General features: G+C 50.7%; 2 protein-coding genes across 3 annotated transcripts in view; one reads left to right on the top strand and one right to left on the bottom strand.

Moving 5' to 3' along the window:
- The window catches only part of LOC310820524 (leukotriene A-4 hydrolase-like), a 7,796-nt gene extending 6,034 nt beyond the window's left edge, over positions 1–1,762 (top strand). For both annotated transcript variants that reach the window (XM_083692193.1, XM_083692194.1), the window contains 4 exons: positions 100–195; positions 409–491; positions 796–900; positions 1,239–1,762. In XM_083692193.1, coding sequence (XP_083548319.1) covers positions 100–195; positions 409–491; positions 796–900; positions 1,239–1,380 — 426 coding nt within the window. In that variant the 3' untranslated portion in view covers positions 1,381–1,762. The remainder of the gene's footprint in view (positions 1–99; positions 196–408; positions 492–795; positions 901–1,238) is intronic.
- Positions 1,763–3,481: 1,719 nt separating this feature from the next.
- Positions 3,482–17,500, bottom strand: part of mical3b (microtubule associated monooxygenase, calponin and LIM domain containing 3b) — a 19,742-nt gene continuing 5,723 nt past the window's right edge. Inside the window, exons 15-29 of the mRNA XM_083692051.1 lie at positions 17,008–17,187; positions 14,500–14,649; positions 13,825–14,008; positions 12,301–12,422; positions 11,778–11,859; positions 11,208–11,409; positions 10,888–11,105; positions 8,966–10,132; positions 8,543–8,637; positions 5,925–6,158; positions 5,648–5,741; positions 5,511–5,561; positions 5,138–5,237; positions 4,560–4,633; positions 3,482–4,253 (exon numbers count right to left, since the gene is read on the bottom strand). Of these exons, the coding sequence (XP_083548177.1) occupies positions 4,069–4,253; positions 4,560–4,633; positions 5,138–5,237; positions 5,511–5,561; positions 5,648–5,741; positions 5,925–6,158; positions 8,543–8,637; positions 8,966–10,132; positions 10,888–11,105; positions 11,208–11,409; positions 11,778–11,859; positions 12,301–12,422; positions 13,825–14,008; positions 14,500–14,649; positions 17,008–17,187 (3,138 nt within the window). The 3' untranslated portion in view covers positions 3,482–4,068. The remainder of the gene's footprint in view (positions 4,254–4,559; positions 4,634–5,137; positions 5,238–5,510; positions 5,562–5,647; positions 5,742–5,924; positions 6,159–8,542; positions 8,638–8,965; positions 10,133–10,887; positions 11,106–11,207; positions 11,410–11,777; positions 11,860–12,300; positions 12,423–13,824; positions 14,009–14,499; positions 14,650–17,007; positions 17,188–17,500) is intronic.

Here is a 17,500-nt window from a genome sequence, read left to right as displayed (position 1 = left end):
ATGTAGTAGTGTGTTAATCTGTCTCTGTTTCTCCCTCTGTTATCATCCTCCTCCTTTCTTCTCTCTCTCTCTCTCTCTCTCTCTCTCTTGTCTCTCTAGGCCAAAGAGGCGGATCTGGGGGGTTTCAGTCATGCGGATGTGAAGACTCTCTCCACCCACCAGCTCATTGAGTTCCTGTCTCTTCTCCTGCAGGAGGTAAGCACATCTGTCACTCACCCGGTCACCATGGCAACCTCACATACAGCCCACATGACTCAGCCACTGTGGTTCTGTCCGTTGATAGGCTGTGATAGGTTCATGTTGCCAGCCTCACCCAATTGAAAGTTAGTTCAACAAAAAGAAAAGGAGTGTTCATTGCTCGGGGTTCCGAAGCTGCCCTATGACTGTGTGTGACTCCTCCCCCTACAGGAGCCCCTCCCCCTGACCCATGTGAAGAGGATGCAGGAAGTATACGACTTCAACGCCATCAACAACTCAGAGATACGCTTCAGGTGAGTGACGCCCGGACTCCACTGACCTCTGTCTGTCTCTCTCCCTCTGTAGCCTTTTCTCAACTGATGACACGACTCCTCGCGTCCTACTGAAAACCCATTGGAGGAGAAGATCTAGGCTCCTCCCCTTACATATTCTCCTAGGAGTCGTGTTCCTAAAAATTGAGAAAAGACTTCTGTGTATCTCATCATCGGTTGTCCTCCCCTCCCCTCTCTCCCCTTCTTCCTCCTCTCCTCCCCTCCCTTCCTCCTCTCCTCCCCTCCCTCCCTCCCCTCCCTCCCTCCCTCCCTCCCTCCCCCCCAGGTGGCTGCGACTGTGTGTCAAGTCTAAGTGGGAGGATGTGGTTGCCATGGCGCTGAAGATGGCGACAGACCAGGGCAGGATGAAGTTCACGCGGCCACTCTTCAGGTAACCGCCGGCAACGATATCTGGAATCTGGATTCATTGCTATATTGTCTTGAACTGAAACATTTGTTTTTAGTTTTTATTTAACCTGTATTTATCCAGGTTAGTCTCATTGAGATAACATCTATTTTTCAAGAGAGGTACTGGGTCCAAGACAATAATATTAAAAATAATATTTCACACAATCCACAAACGATGACACACATACAGTACATCACAAAACAAATTACAGACGCAGACACACTTACATTACATACGAGTTACAACCATAACACACTAAAAACTAATTTAATACATATTTTAACCCTTTCATCTTCTCTCTTTGTCCCCCTGTGTGACAGAGAGGTGTATAACTTTGAGAAGTATCGTGAGGAGGCGGTGCGGGTCTTCCTGGCCCACCGGGCCGCCATGCACCCGGTGACAGCCAGCCTGGTGGCCAAAGACCTGAAGGTGGTAGACACGGCCAAGAGCAACAGCTTCTAACCAGAACCATGGCCCGGCAGCACTTCGACACCGGGTCCGCACCGGCTGGGTCCACACCACCGGGTCTACACCCGGGTCCACACCAGGCTGCTCACCAGAGAAAGCCAGAAGAAAGCCCAACCCTTCATAATTCTCTCTGCTACGGGCAGGTATTCAGAATTGGCCTGTTTGTTTGTTTGTTTTTATGTCGAGGTATCAATCTCAGGGCAGAGAAAAATAACTCGTGATTTTTAAGAAAAGGACATTTAAAAAAAAAAGAAAAGAAAAAGGAATGTTTTGAGACATCTAGCCGAGCTCAGAACCAGAGTGTCTGTACTACTGGCTTTTGTAATGATCACTGCAGCCTTTTTCCCAATGTAATTAAACACCATGATGCACTACAGAGCAGGACAATAACGCCTGTGTCTTTGGTCTGGTTTCTATATGATCAGGGCCCAGTATTTCAAGACTTTCAATCTGGATCAGAATCACCCGGATTCTTTTATGCTGTCCAGGATCAGATCGAGCTGGATGATTTCCCCTAAAAAAATAATCTGGATAATTCTGATCTAGATTAAAAGTTTTGAAAGGTTACTGTATTGAGCCCTTTGACTGTAATGATGTGAGCTCAGTCAATAGAGGATCACAGAGATGCCTCCTGTCTACACAAGAGTCCGGCTGGCTGGCTGGCTGGCTGGTTTTTAAAGTGTGTCTGAATGTGTTTGTTATCGATTTGCAGCTCAAATATACAAAGAGAAGCAGTGAAGGTGTGAACCAGCTCGTGGCTCAGGTGTAAAGCTCTCGCCCCGTAAGTGTGTGGTTGCAGGTTCAAGCCCAGGCATGGCTCAGGAGTGTGGCTGCGTTGACACTCTGTGGAAGGTAGAAGACCATCCCAATGATTGGGGGGGGGTCCCCTCTGCAGAACAGCAGCGGTTATGTGGAAAACCCCCTGAGCACTTTTTTTATAAATACAAAAAAAAGTGCTCACTTTTTTCAGGGGGTTTTCCACATAACCGCTGCTGTTCACAGTGCAGAACTCGCGGGGGGGGAGACCCCAGGAATTTACCCCCACCCCTTGTTTTGCCTTTCCAGACATCGCCGCCGCTCTCCCACGGCCAGCGCTCCAGAGCCGTGCTAGGGTTCGAACCAGCAGCCCCGTACTGATGAGGCGAGATTCTTACCCCTGAGCCACCGGCTCCTTCACACTACACACTACAGACACCTCTCAACGTGTATTTGACTTTGAAACAAGCAGAGCGATACACAAGATTTGAACCAGCAACCTTGTGGTTGTGAGGCAAGGATTTAACTCCAGAGCTACTGACAGGCTCACATTCAGACCTGTTCTCTTCGTGTATTTGACATTGAGAGTTGCAGGAATGTTACGGAAAAGTGGAGCAGGTGAGGTTTGAACTCACAACCTTGTGGTTGCCAGACGTGGATTTAACCGCTGAGCCACCAACTCTGATGCTGTTTGGCACCTTTGTTTTGAAGGAAAGGAGGGAAGATTTAAAGCTTGTGATTCCAAGGCACAGATTTAACCCCAGTGTCACTAATGTCTTCACACCTACATCTTTGTTCATTTGGAGACTAAAGTATAGAATTATACTTAAAGTAAAAAGGGCCTCCATTCCTCATCCCAGAACTTTGATTGCTGTTTTCCACTCCAAGTGGTGACTAAGTTCAGAGAGTTGTGAGCTCATGAGACCCAGCCAGCGCTGACGGAACCTCCTCTCTTCACCCCCCTCACACCTGAGCCCTCGACCCCCTCACACCTCAACCCCCTCACACCTGAGCCCTCGACCCCCTCACACCTCAACCCCCTCACACCTGAGCCCTCGACCCCCTCACACCTGAGCCCTCGACCCCCTCACACCTCAACCCCCTCACACCTGAGCCCTCGACCCCCTCACACCTCAACCCCCTCACACCTGAGCCCTCAACCCCCTCACACCTGAGCCCTCAACACCATCACACCTCTTTTACCTTCACACACACACAGCATATTTGAGAATGAGAATCGTTGAAACATTCATATCAAAATTCATCATTCTTATCAAATGTTCAAACAAGAAAACATGTGGTTCAAAGTCAGACTTGCTTTATTACAGAAGGTATGAAGTCAAACATAGAATTAAAAAGCATTAAAGATTAGCAGTGCAATCTTATATAATATACATATATATTTTTTAAAAACGTGTTATTCAATAACAGTACAATCATTTAAACATGCTACATATCTCCGTAGCAGTCTGGGTGAACAGTGAGCCCATCAGTTCCAGAAGCCCCAATGGGCAGCCAGTCTGGGGTGCACCAGGGGCAGGGTAGGGGGCAGTGGGCCAGGGGTGTAGCGGGGTAGGGGATAGGGGGCAGTGGGCCAGGGGTGTAGCGGGGGTAGGGCAGTGGGCAGTGGGCCAGGGGTGTAGCGGGGGCAGGGTAGGGGGGCAGTGGGCCAGGGGTGTAGCGGGGGCAGGGGGCAGTGGGCCAGGGAGGTAGCAGGGGGGGCGTGTGGTGGTGGACGAACCAGGCCAGAGTGTAACAGCAGCACTCATTCAATCTGCTCCTCCAGACTCAGACCTCAGCCATGGCGTGGGTGCAAGAGGGGACGTGAGGGAACACGCTTGACCATGGGTGTACTGGAGTGGTAGTTTGTAAGAGGAAATGATGTCACGAGGCTGGCGTGTAAGAGGAAATGACCAATCACGAGGCTCAGGCCCAGTGCAGGCCGAGGCCGCGGGACAGCATGACGGCCTCCAGGTCGTCATCCTCCTGACGCTCCTGCAGGCGCTGCTCCTCCAGGAGGCCCACCAAGGCGTTACGCTGCTCCACCACCTCCAACATCTCCTCCAGGATCAGACGCTCCTCAGCCAGCTCCTCCCCCGCCTTCAGGTGGTCTGAGACACACACAGACAGATGGAGAGGGAGAGACAGGCAGACAGACAGACAGAGACAGAGAGAGCAAGAAAGACAGATGACAGACAGACAGACAGAGAGAGAGAGAGACGAATACGGATGATTATTAGCTAAAAATGGCATTTGGAATTGGAAACTACTCTTTTCTGATTACCGGTACTTGTGTTGATACATTGTGATTAAAATAAAGACAAGCTTGACTTGTTGATGAGAGGGGGGAAATGGGACTTTCAGATACAAATGGAGACTACGTGTGTGTGTGTGTGTGTGTGTGTGTGTGTGTATACCATCCACTGCCATCCTCTCTCGGAGGTGCTGCTGAAGGCGACTCTGTCTGTCTTCCAACTCCAGCTCCCGAGCACTAGGGGGAGACAGAGAGTAAGTCCGAGGACTCACGCCATGACCAAACACAGCACAACGACATTGATACTATCATCCCCAATCTGACCTTTCACCCCTAAATCCTAAATCCTTATTGACTCCTGTGAAGGAGTGGCCTCTAGAGCACAGCGCTAACAACACTTAGGTTGGGGGTTCGTTTCCCGCTGGGACCATCTATACTGATAAATGTGTGCACTCACTGCAATGTAAGTCTCTTTGGATAAAAGCGTCAGCTAAATGGCATCTATAAAGACAATCACTATTTTCATATATTTATTCATTTATGTAAAACTGTAAAGTTATTAGACTAGAGGTTATACAGTAATGTCTGGTTTCCAGCATCTTGGTAAATAAAACACATCCCATCCTGTACGAACAGATCCTGCTCCTCTTCCAGCACACAGATGAGTGCCATAGGTACACAGGCGGCCAGAGAGGTCAGAGGTCATACTCACAGTATCATGAGAGGTCAGGTCATACTCACAAGATCATGAGCTCCGATTCGTAGCGCACAAGGGAGTTCTTCTCCTGCACCAGTTTAAACCACTGCTGCATCAGAGCAGGGTCATCCTGTCTGCCCATACCTACAGAAAGAGAGATGGAGGGAGGAGGGAGAGAGATGGAGGGAGGAGGGAGAGAGATGGAGGGAGGAGGGGAGAGAGATGGAGGGAGGTGGGGAGAGAGATGGAGGGAGGAGGGGAGAGAGATGGAGGGAGGTGGGGAGAGAGATGGAGGGAGGAGGGGAGAGAGATGGAGTGTGAGAGAAAGACAGAGGAGGGAAGAACAGGGGTGTTATTGAAGGGGAGTAGACAACCATAGAGAAGATGAAGAGAAAGTAAAGTACATAAAGGTCGTACCGCCCAGGTGGAGGCCCAGAACTTCATTATCACTCGAATCTCCCCAGTAGTCTGTCAAGAGAACACACCAGTGATCAATGACCACAGGAACACACACACACACACACACACACACACACACACACACACACACTTACCGGCCTCCCCTCTCAGAGCTTGCTCCACAGCCACGCCCCTCTCCTCCAGCTGCCTCTGTTTCTCCTCCACCTGCTCCAGCTGCCTCTGGATGATCTGAGACACACACACACACACACACACACATATATTAACACACACACACAAACAAGTGAAGCTTAACACACAAACTTACAGACTCACACATATTAACAGACACACACATATTAACAGACACACACAGAATCACATATTAACATACACACACTCTCCTTCCCTCCGCCTCCCTCGCCCTCTGACCTGGGCTCTGTGGAGTCTCTTGAGCTGCTCCTGCTTGGCCTGCTTGCGTGCGGCTTTCTGGACCCGGCGTGTGATCCTGGCGTCCAGCTCCTCCTCCGACGAGTCTCTCTGGAACAGCGACTCCGTCACGGTCAGGCTGGACGCCTCCTGGTGGTGCACCAGCACCCCCACCACCTCCGTGGGGCACGAGGACTCCCCCTGACCACACGCCGGGCTTTCCTTGACCACACGCCTCTACAGCGCAGGGTAACACAGAGAGAGGCAGCAGGTTAGGTTAGGATACATCACACGCGCGCGCATGCATGCATGCATGCACACACACACACACACACACACACACACACACACACACAATTACATATATAAATTTACACTTACCGAACACTTTATTAGGAACACCTGTACACCTTCTCATGGTGGAGGTGGTGGAATGGTGTGGGGAATGTTTTCTTGGCACACTTTGGGCCTGTTAATACCAATCAATCATCGCTTGAATGCCACAGCCTATTTGAGTATTGTTGCTGACCATGTGCATCCCTTCATGGACACAATTTACCCATCTTCTAATGGCTACTTCCAGCATGATAATGCACCATGTCACAAAGCAAAAGTCGTCTCAAACTGGTTTCATGAACATGACAATGGGTTCAGTGTTCTTCAGTGGCCTTCCCAGTCACCGGATCTGAATCCAATAGAACACCTTTGGGATGTGGTAGAACGGGAGATTCACAGCTTGAAAGTGCACCTGAAAAATGTGCAGGAATTGCGTGATGCAATCATGTCATCATGGACCAGAATCTCAAAGGAATGTTTCCAACATCTTGTGGAATCAATGCCACGAAGAATTTAGGCTGTTTTGAGAGCAAAGGGAGGCCCTACCCAGTATTAGTATAGTGTTCCTAATTAAGGGAGGCCCTACCCAGTGTTAGTATAGTGTTCCTAATAAAGTGTTCAGTGAGTGTACACTACTGATATGCACAACAACAATGACTGAACACAGGCTGGCTTGGCTAACAGGAATGCACCAGAGAATGAGTCGACCAATGAGAACGTCCACACTACCTTAATGGCATACGCCCTCTTGAAAGCCAGAGCGTGAGGCACGTACGCAGACTTGGAGAGAGAGAAGAGAGAACCATCAAGATAGAAACGGAACCAGAACGGAACTAGAACGGCACTAGAACGGAACCAGAACGGAACTAGAACTAGAATGGAAAGACAATCCAGGAAGATAACTACCGTAGTACAGTAACCTACCACATCAAAGCCACACTACACCAGGGGAGGCTGGCGGAGGTAGAAATCAGAGGACTCATCGGGCTCATTGTAATGCATGGAATGGAATAAGGAATGTGTTTGATACCGTTCCTTATTCCATTCCATGCATTACAATGAGTGCGATGAGTCCTCCGATTTCTACCTCCGCCAGCCTCCCCTGCTCCACACGCTACGCAACACCCTAAACTACAGTTTACTACTGCAGTTATCTGCTCCTCACCAAACATACATACGAAAAACTGCTGCTAGTAACAGACTGCTGCTAGTAACAGCCTGTCTAGTAACAGACTGCTGCTAGTAACAGCCTGTCTAACAGCTAGAAGACACCTTCATCCTCATGGCCTTACGCGTACTACCTCGTTCTCCTCCTCATCCTCCTCCTTAATGGTTTCCCTCTGAAGGTTTGAGGCTAGGTCAAACAGTTCCAGGCGGAGCTTTAAAAACATTCATCCATGAAGACATTAAACTTCTACGTTAAACGCTGGGGGAGTCAACAAAGACAAGAGAAATCCCCCAAACACAAATCACGGCTCTTCTCTGTCCTGGCGCCCCCCCAGTGGCGGAATGAGCTTCCCACCACTGTCAGGACGGGAGAGTCACTACCTATCTTCAGCCGTAGACTCAAGACCCATCTCTTTAGGCTGACCTGGGCTCTTCCTCAGAGAGAGGAGGTGGAGGTGGTCCAGAGCTACAAGTACCTGGGGGTGCACCTGGACAATAAACTGGACTGGACTGGTAACACAGATGTCCTGTACAAGAGGGGCCAGAACCGGCTTTATCTCCTGAGGAGGCTCAGGTCCTTTGGCGTGTGCAGGACTCTGCTGAACATGTTCTACCAGTCAGTGGTGGCCAGAAGTCTATGTTTCAGAAGTCTATTTTATTTTTATTCTATTGTCACTTTATTTTGTTGTTGTTGTTTGTGATGTGAGCTGCTGTAACACCTTAATTTCCCCTCGAGGATCAATAAAGTATCTATCACCCTATTGTACATTACCTGAACTTGAGAGAAAAACATTTAAAATAAATAGCTTGTTTTCTTCCTTTCTCTAGCACTGTGATTGCTGATGGCATTTGTTCTTATCGAAGGTTTTACTTACGATGACTGATGTTGATGACTGATGTATAGTTGATTCACTTACTTTAGACAAATGTACTGAACGTAACTCGCTTTGCTAAATGACCTCAATGTCAATGTGAACTAAATCAAATGACGACAATTCAGCTGTAATGCTGCGTTGAGGTCAGCGGTGATGTCACCGTTCTAACAGACAGAGCTGTAGTGTACTGTCAAGCCTGCTGATCTGAGGTCAGAGGTCAGAGGTCAGAAGTTGTGTTCTTACGTTGGCTTTGGGGTTCATGGAGCATCTCTCCATCACGGTGGCGCAGGCCAGATCAGACTCCTCCGAGCAGCTCCGTCTCCCCCTGAAGTGTACGTCTGCATGGACACACAGAGAGAGGTCAGGGGTCACCATGACACATCACTGTGCGAGACCACTACAATCAGATGAACTGGGTCTCAGTCTCACCTGCATGTGTATGTGGAACTGTTATGTGTGTGTGTGTGTGTGTGTGTAGTGTGTGTGTGTTACCTGTAACCTTTATGGGTGTGTGTGTGTGTGTGTGTGTGTGTGTGTGTTACCTGTAACCTTTATGGGTGTGTGTGTGTGTGTGTGTTACCTGTAACCTTTATGGGTGTGTGTGTGTGTGTGTGTGTGTGTGTGTGTGTGTGTGTGTGTGTGTGTGTGTGTGTGTGTGTGTGTTACCTGCGGCTCTGCTCTCTCTGGTTCTCCTCCTGGCCGGCTCTGCGGGGGCCGAGCCTGTTGGAACGTTGGGAAGGGAAGTCCCGCCCTTCTTCTTCCTGTCCTTCTTGTACCCCAAGGTCACCGCTCTCCAGATGTCCCTGAGTCCCGACTCCACAGTGCCCCCCTCAGCTGTCCCCTGGCTGGGGGGCTGTGTGTCCTTGCGGCCCTTCCACTGGGGGAAGAGGGCGCCCCCCTGCAGGGGGGTGAGTAGTTTCGGGGGGAGGCTGTCTGTGAGTCTGCGGGGGCCCAGACCACCCCTGGTCCTGCCTGCTGGAGGCTCCCTGCTTACGGGGGTCTTATCCTCCGAGCCCACCCCCATGGAAGCCCCCTCTCTCTCCCCCCTCTGCTCCTTCTCAGCTCCTGCACTGCCCCCCTGGGCCACGGCAGGCTGGGGGGGCGTCTGGGGGGATAGGGGGGGGCTGATGTTCTCAAACGTCCCTCCTTCATCATCATCATTGGACAGGATTTTCCCGGAAGACCCCCGGCCGTCTCCCCCGTCCCCCCGCACCATCACGGCAGCCATGACATGCTCGGGGGCGGGGCAAGGGGTGGACCGAGGGGCGGAGCTCTGCAGAGTCTCTTCCTGCACAACAAAACGGCCCACCCTATCCCAGCATTCCTTGAGCTGTCTACGGGGCGGGGTGGAGGGCAGGATGGAGGGAGGGGTGGAGGGAGGGGTGAGAGTGATGCAGTCCGAGGAGGTGGAGCTGCTGGTCAGACCCACCCCCGAGCTACTACTGGGGTCCCTCCCCTTCCCCCTCCCCTTCCCCCTCTCCTTCTCCTCTCCTTCTTTTCTCTCTTTTCCCTTCTCCTTCTCCTCCCCTAGCTTCTCCGGGCTGGGGGAGCAGCCGGACGTGGAGGAGGAGAAGGGGGAGCGGGAGAGGAAGACGGAGGAGGCGCAGTCGGAGGTGGGGGCTGAGGAGGTGGGTGTGTTGGCGGGCAGGGTTGATGGTGGGGTGGAGAAGGTGATGTTGGGGACGGGGCCGCTGGTCAGGCTGTTTGTGTCCTGCGTGTGTGTGTGTGTGTCAGACGTGGTTGTGGAGCCAGGCAGGTGTGTGTGAGGCACGTCTGTGACATCACCCCGACTGGCCTCCTCAACGGTGAGTGGAGGACGAGACAACTCTTCCTCTGAGAGAGAGAGGGAGAGAGAGGGAGAGGGAGAGGGAGAGAGAGAGGGGGAGAGGGAGAGGGGAGAAAGGGAGAGAGGGAGAGAGAGACAGAGAGAGAGAGAGAGAGGGAGAGAGGGAGAGAGAGAGAGAGAGAGAGAGAAAGAAAGATAGAGAGGAAGAGGGAATGAGAGAGAGAGAAAGAGAGACAATGAGAGAGTTAGAAAGAGAAAACTAGAATGTTGGCATATGTAAAAAGTATGGAGGAACAGACGGCATTAGGTTTTTTGAAGGTAGGGGAAAACCGTGGAGTTAGGGCAAGAGGAGCCACACTGGACGGTGAAATAATATGGTGACGTTTACATCGGCCCGACTATGATTACGCTCAATGACACAAACGTGTTAATAACTAGTGCAATTACCATAATTCAAATGATAAACCAGTATTGTTAGTTTTCCCTCCTGTGGCGTTGATGCTACCTGTAGCTTCCTCTTCCTCTAGCCAGAGGCCTGAGTGGCGCTCCCTCTCCCAGGGGCAGTACTCGCCCTCTACCAGAAGGGGGAGACAAACACCAGCACAGCGTGGCAGACAAACAGGGTGGGACACACACACCAGAACAGCACACAGGCAGGGCGGGGGGGTTGACAGACCAAAACACAGTGAACAGTAGGGAGGAGAGTAGAGGAACTAGGCAAAAACTATTATTTCTGACTGACACCATATAGGAAGACACAGAGAAGTTAAAAGTAAAAAAAAAACTAAACAAGTACACTCACCATCACTAGAATCTATCGTATCATCCTCCTCCTCTTCTTCATCATCTTCGTCAACCTCCCCCTCCTCATCCTCTACTTCCTCTTCCTCTCCTCCTCCACTGGCCTCCATCTCTGCTCTAAGGCGGGTGTGCAGTTCCATGGCCTGCCTCCAGGAGGCTCTGGCCTGGTCAGTCACAGGCCGCGGCCCCTCCACCTCCTCCTCCATCTCAGACTCCGAACTACAGGAGGACAGAGGGGGTGTTACCGTGTGTGTGTGTGTGTGTGTGTGTGTGTGTTAGAGAGAGAGTGATAGACAGAGACAGAGAGAGAGAGTTTCTGACCTAGAACCTTCTGTGTTCTTCTCCAGCAGGCTGAGGTTGTAATTGGCCAGTGTCTCCTCTGGTACCTCCTGAGGTTCCTCCGCCAGCTCTGACTCCACGCCCCCCAGGCTCCCCAGGCTCACGTGGTAGTTCTCCAGCTCGATACGTTCTGGTGTGCTACGCACACGCTTAGCCACTGACTCTCTCTCCATTAGAGACGCCACTGAGCAAACACACACACACACACACACACACAACACAGACACACACACACACACACACACACACACACACACGTACACACAACACACACACACACACACACACGTACACACAACACAGACACACACACACACACACACACACACACACACACACACACAGACACACAGACACACAGACACACACACAGAGACATAGACGCACACGTACACACAAACATTTAGCCCAGTTGGATTACCTCTCAACCCTCAATGTCACCAAATCTTCCACATGAATACACACACACACACACACACACACACACACACACACACACACACACACACACACACACACAGTTACATAAAACACATCTTTAGGCAGGCTTACCGGAGGACCTCCTATGCACTGGTGTTGTTACAGAGGTTGGGGTGCCCCTGGAGAGAGGGGGGGTCCGTGAAGTCAGGGATCCCTGGGGAGGCATGAGACCATCTGTATCTCACATTCATAACATGATAAAACATACCAAGAGAGGCTGGTGGAGGTAGACATTGGAGGATGGGCTCATTGTATTGCATGGAATGGAATGAGGAATGGTATCAGACACACGTGTTTGACACCATCCCTCATTCCGTACAATACAATGAGCCCATCCTCCGATTTCTACCTCCACCAGCCTCCCCTGATACACACCTACACCAGTAGGTATATCTCCCCCCGAAAACAACACTGTGACACAGAATCAAACGGAGAGTCTCACCTGAACCCGAGTGAAGTCAATATCAAACAACAGATGAACACTGAGGCAACACACAGCTTCAGTCGAGCCACAGAGACAGAACAAGCAACCCCCTCTACTCAGTCTAGTCCCCACAGTCCACACGCAGAGTTAGCAGGCTGGAACACGCCTTACCGGGGGGGTCTGCTGAGAGGGAGTCCGTTCTGAGGGGGTGAGGGGCGCAGGGGGGGCTGGCCTCTTCCTCTGAGTCGGTCCAGACAGCCGGAGGTCATAGTGCGGCTTACAGTAGAACTTGCCTGCAGAAGAACAGAACCACGGCTTTAGAACTTTCCCAATCACGGAACCACGGCTTTAGAACCTCACCACACACGGAACCACAGCTTTAGAACTTCCCAACACACAGAACCACACCTTCCGGATACTTGGTGAAAGAATCATAACCCTAACTGAACACAGAGTGACATCAAACAGTAGAGCTCAGACTGTCTAACAAGCCTCAGAGTGTACAGATCATGAGTTACTAAATGATGCTGTGAAGTCTCCTCCTCACAAAGAGGAAAAGGCTGCATCTCTCTGCCTCCCTGAGAAGTAAGAAGAGAAATGTCTTACACCGTGAATCCTCCATAGAGAACAGACAACAGGACAGGACAAAACACACACTCAGCCTGGTCCCCTCAAACATATATACACACACACACACACACACACACACACTCCACTCCCACCTCACAAACAACATCATGTGACACCTCACTCCCCATTGGCTGAGGAGTTTAAATAAAACTCATAAAATAATCCTCATATAGAAGAGGGACCCCCCCCCCTCCACCCCCCCACAGCGTATCCATCAAATACAATACAGCCTCTATCCATCACACACACACACACAGATCTCCTCATCTGAGATCAACAGCCTCAGATAAACAGCAGCCGCAGGCCAAACAAAACAGCAACACACTGGAATTATGTAAATCTCAATGTGTTGACTGCGGTCTCATCCAGTGTGTGAGGCCCTAATGTACCACACACACACACACACACACACACACACACACACACACACACAGAGACATAGACACAGACACACACACAGAATCACACACAGAGAGACATTGACACACACTGAGTACTGGAGAGGGATCATGTGCTGCAGCCCCCTCCCCCTCCCCCTCCCCGGGGGGCTGGTTGGAGTGATCAGTGTGAAATCAGATTGATTGAGTGCGGCAGTACGCTATCGCTGACCTTTACCCCACAGAGGTCAAACAGCAGCACGGTTGTGCCCCTGTACCCTAAGCTTGTTGAGTCAAAGGGGAAGCACTTTGTCTTCTTTTGGCTCTGTACTCCAACAGTTTAGATTTGGAAGGAAACAATTACCATGGGGTCAAAGTAGGGATCAGATTTAATGAAATGTTTTCTTTTTTCAGAATGGGTTTAGGAAGTACAACATTTTTTAAACGTACTCCCCCTATTTCAGGGCTCCAAAAGTATTGGAACAAATCCTAACCTTAACCCCCGCCCCCCCAGATCTCTCCCCCTCCCTCCCCAGTCCTAACCCTAACACCCCCCCCCCCCCCCCCCAGATCTCTCCTTCCACCCTCCCCAGTCCTACCCCCCCCCCAGATCTGTCCTTCCACCCTCCCCAGTCCTACCCCCCCCCCCAGATCTCTCTCCTCCTCCCCCCCCCCCCACGGGGCTCACCGTTGGAGCGTTCGTAGGCGTAGGAAGACAGGCGGAGGGTGGAGCTGCAGTGGTCACACTGGAAGCAGCTGCGGTGGAAGAACAGCCCCTCCGCGCTGAGCCTCTCCATCACGTACACGCGCTTGCTGCAGAACAGACACACATCACTCGCCCCGCTCCACGCAAACACAGGAGGAACTCTGCCCTGAAACAAACACAGAGACAGAGACATTCAATTAACAGCTACAGTTCGTCCTGTAAGTATACTGGGGTATACAGTAACATAGGATAGTATATTATAACTATAGTATAATATTATTAATATAATTAATTATATTCTATTATAGTATAGTATATTCCGCTTATGCATAATAATGCCCTGGGCTGGGTATTTCAAATTCTAGATCAGAATGATCCAGATTCTTTTTTGCTATGCAGGATCAGATCGATCTGGCTGATTTTGAGTAGTATCGGGGAAATCAGCCAGGACTGCAAAAAAAAGAATCAACTCAAATTAAAAGTTTTGAAATACTGGGCCCTGGATAAGGGTTATTCCAATACAGGATGAATACTCGACTGGGTTGGGTTAATTCCTGAGTACCTTAGATCAGGTTTATTTCATTATATTACTGGTAAAGTGCTAATCTAGGTAGTATTGGTACTACAGGGTATTAGGGTAGGTACAAGTCTACAGACCTTTACCGGTTCCTTCTTCTCAGGAACGGGTTTGGGAGCCTCCGGACTCTGGAGCTGATTGGCTGGTTTGGGAGCCTCCGGACTCTGAAGCTGATTGGTTATCTGTTCAGTCAATGAGCTCACTCCCCCTGTGTACATCTGGATGAATTTCTACCAAGGGCAGCAGGAGAGAACTCACACACACACACACACACACACACAACACACACACACACACACACAACACACACACACACACACAACACACACAACACACACAACACACACACACACACACACACACACACACACACAGGGATGACACAGCTGGTGTTGATACGACTAAGAAGCATGTAACCTTGCCTCCAGGCTGTCACCCACAGCACATATAAGCCTGGAATACCAACGGCTCAAACCTGGCCTTAGGGGAGTGGATTTACTGACTTCAGTATTTGTTATTATTTGATTTCAGCGAATCACACGGCTGCAAGGCGTAGCTTAGAATCAGAAACGCGTGGTGGGGGGGGGGGGGGGGGGGGGATGATTGATGCGAGGTAAAGCCAATGGCTATGCGCCGCCGTTTTCAATGCTTTCTAGTGGCTTAATGAAAGCCAAGTTTGACGCGTTGGTCCACCAGACCTTTGGTGCATTTGGGTGGAAGTGTTTGGGAATGACACTAAGGAGCTATAGATGCTGGTGAGTGATGAGAAGGTGCGACTCTGCGATCCCCCATTAGAGAGGTATTCATAATCAAAGCCTCTCTTCCCCAATACTGATCACAGTGCAATATCTGTCCCTAGGAGGATACATAACATATCAAGGCCGCTATTCCTCAACTGATCCAATAACATTTTCAGGCGAAACAGAAGGGAGCCTTGTGTGACCACGTAAAACGATGTGTATTAACAGACCTTCCCTGTTGTTCCAACCAGAAACCCCCTGAACTCCAGCCGAGCTGAGAAAGGACAGTCATAGCCAGCCCTGTCACATGCCTTATGCCCTACAGTGAGTTACACAAATACACGCACACACCCCCCACTGGCTCTGAGACCTGGGTTCACTGCCCTCCTTTCTGAGCAGCTCTGAGGACGTTAACTAACGTACATGGTTGAGTAACAACACCGGGGCTGGCGCCAAGGCCCGCAGAATGAACGCGACCACGAATGGTCAAGTTGTGGTCCAGACATGGGGGACATTGTGACAGCAGGGGTGGGCAGCTGCTGGCGTTCATGATGGATTTGTGGAGATGTGTTTTAGTTAGTTTTTTTTAATTTTTTTACTAGAAAAGCGGTCAGCTTGGTAGCGTCCTACCACTGACCGTGTAATAGTCTCTACCTCAGACGCATCTGCTGTCAGCAGCCATCAACCTTACACACACGCCAGGGGAGGCTGGTGGAGGTAGAAATTGGAGGACATGTTTCGATCTCCACAAGCCTCCCCAGACACACACAGCATTAGCATATGAAAGCCACTCAGAAGGGTGGCCTACTACTACTACTACTACTACACACAACTAACTACATTACCCAGAGTCCTCTGGGCTGGCGTACCTGCTCCCCCCTGCTGGGGAGAGTGTGACATTTGACCTTCTCCTTGTAGCGGAAACTCATCAGTTCCTGTTGCTGCGTGCGCTTTTTCTGGGGGGGGGGGGGTAGAGAGAGTCACATATGGGGGGGCGGTGGACAGATACATAGTGACAGAATGTGTGTTCAAGAGGGGAGGCCGGTGGAGGTAGAAATCGGAGGACGGGCCTTTGATACCGTTCCTCATTCCATGCATTACAATGAGCCCGTCCTCCGATTTCTACCTCCACCAGCCTCCCCTGATATACAACAACTAGGGACTAGGTGCTAGGGACACAGTACCACGTCTCTTGATGTACTGTACACAACCAATGGTCATGCGCCCCCTCGTGGTGACAGAAGGGTTAGGGTTACAGTGTTAGAGTACAGCTCTAAGGTTATCTAAGCACCAGAGTTTGTGGGGGGGGGGCTACAGTGTTTACCTGTCTCCAGATGGGGACAGGGTCAGGGGCCACAGGAGCTGGCTGTGCCCGGGTGTCAGGGGACGGTGGAGGGGCAGGCAGGTTGGGCATGGAGTCCCCCTGGTGGTCAGCACAGGGAGTGAAGGCTCAGTACTGGGAGCCAGGCTGGCCACTACATGTATATCATTAATATAATGATTTATATTACAACGACCCAGAACCTTATGAAGCCTCTACTCACCCTGATCTACCACAGTAAACCTTAACCTTTACTGCTCCAACCCTTACCTAAGACATGCAGGCACGCACGCACACACACAGGTGTATAAAGTCACCCTTGGTACTCTAGGATGTTGACAATTAGTGCAACTTTATTCACCCTCGGCACTGAATGAGTGAAGTGAAGGTGACCAGAACCAGTGATGGAGTGACTGTGATTGTATTTCTCCACAGGAGAAACCTGGCAGATCTTAGGAGGAAGTTGTTTTTATTAATGTCCATTTCATCTGGAAGTTCTCCGGTACATTCCCGCCCTGCGGTCTCACCTGTCTGCGCAGCACCGCGGCCGCCGAGGAGGAGGAGGAAGACGAGGAGCTGGGGGCGTTCTGTTCAAACTTGGCCAGTAGCTGATTGGCCATCAGACGCACTCTGGTATGACTGGCTCCGCCCACAGAGCCCGCCGCCTGAAGGGGCGGGTTATCATGGGAACCGCGCGCCGCTTCTTCCTGGGAAAGGCGGAATGGCGGTGGAAGTTGAGTTTTGCTGGTTGGCTTCGTGGTCTCTGATCTTTTTCGCTTCAACAGAGGAGCATTTGACCAGCAGATACAGGGTCTGTTAACTCACCAACTGACAAAGAGTTCCGGAACACTCCCCAACTAGAGTGCAGTGTTCTATGGGGTATCTACCTAGCAACAAAACTTTGATTGGCTACAAAATGAAGCATCATAATTGATGCATTTTTAGTGAATGAAGTCACCCTTGGCACTGAATGAGTTAACATGGATCACAGAAGTAAACCAGCTCAGCAGTTCTCTGCAC

The sequence above is a fragment of the Argentina silus genome (assembly GCF_951799395.1).
Source record: "Argentina silus genome assembly, chromosome: 20".
In the NCBI taxonomy this organism is placed as follows: Eukaryota; Metazoa; Chordata; class Actinopteri; order Argentiniformes; family Argentinidae; genus Argentina; species Argentina silus.
This window is presented reverse-complemented; position numbering and strand designations above follow the sequence as displayed.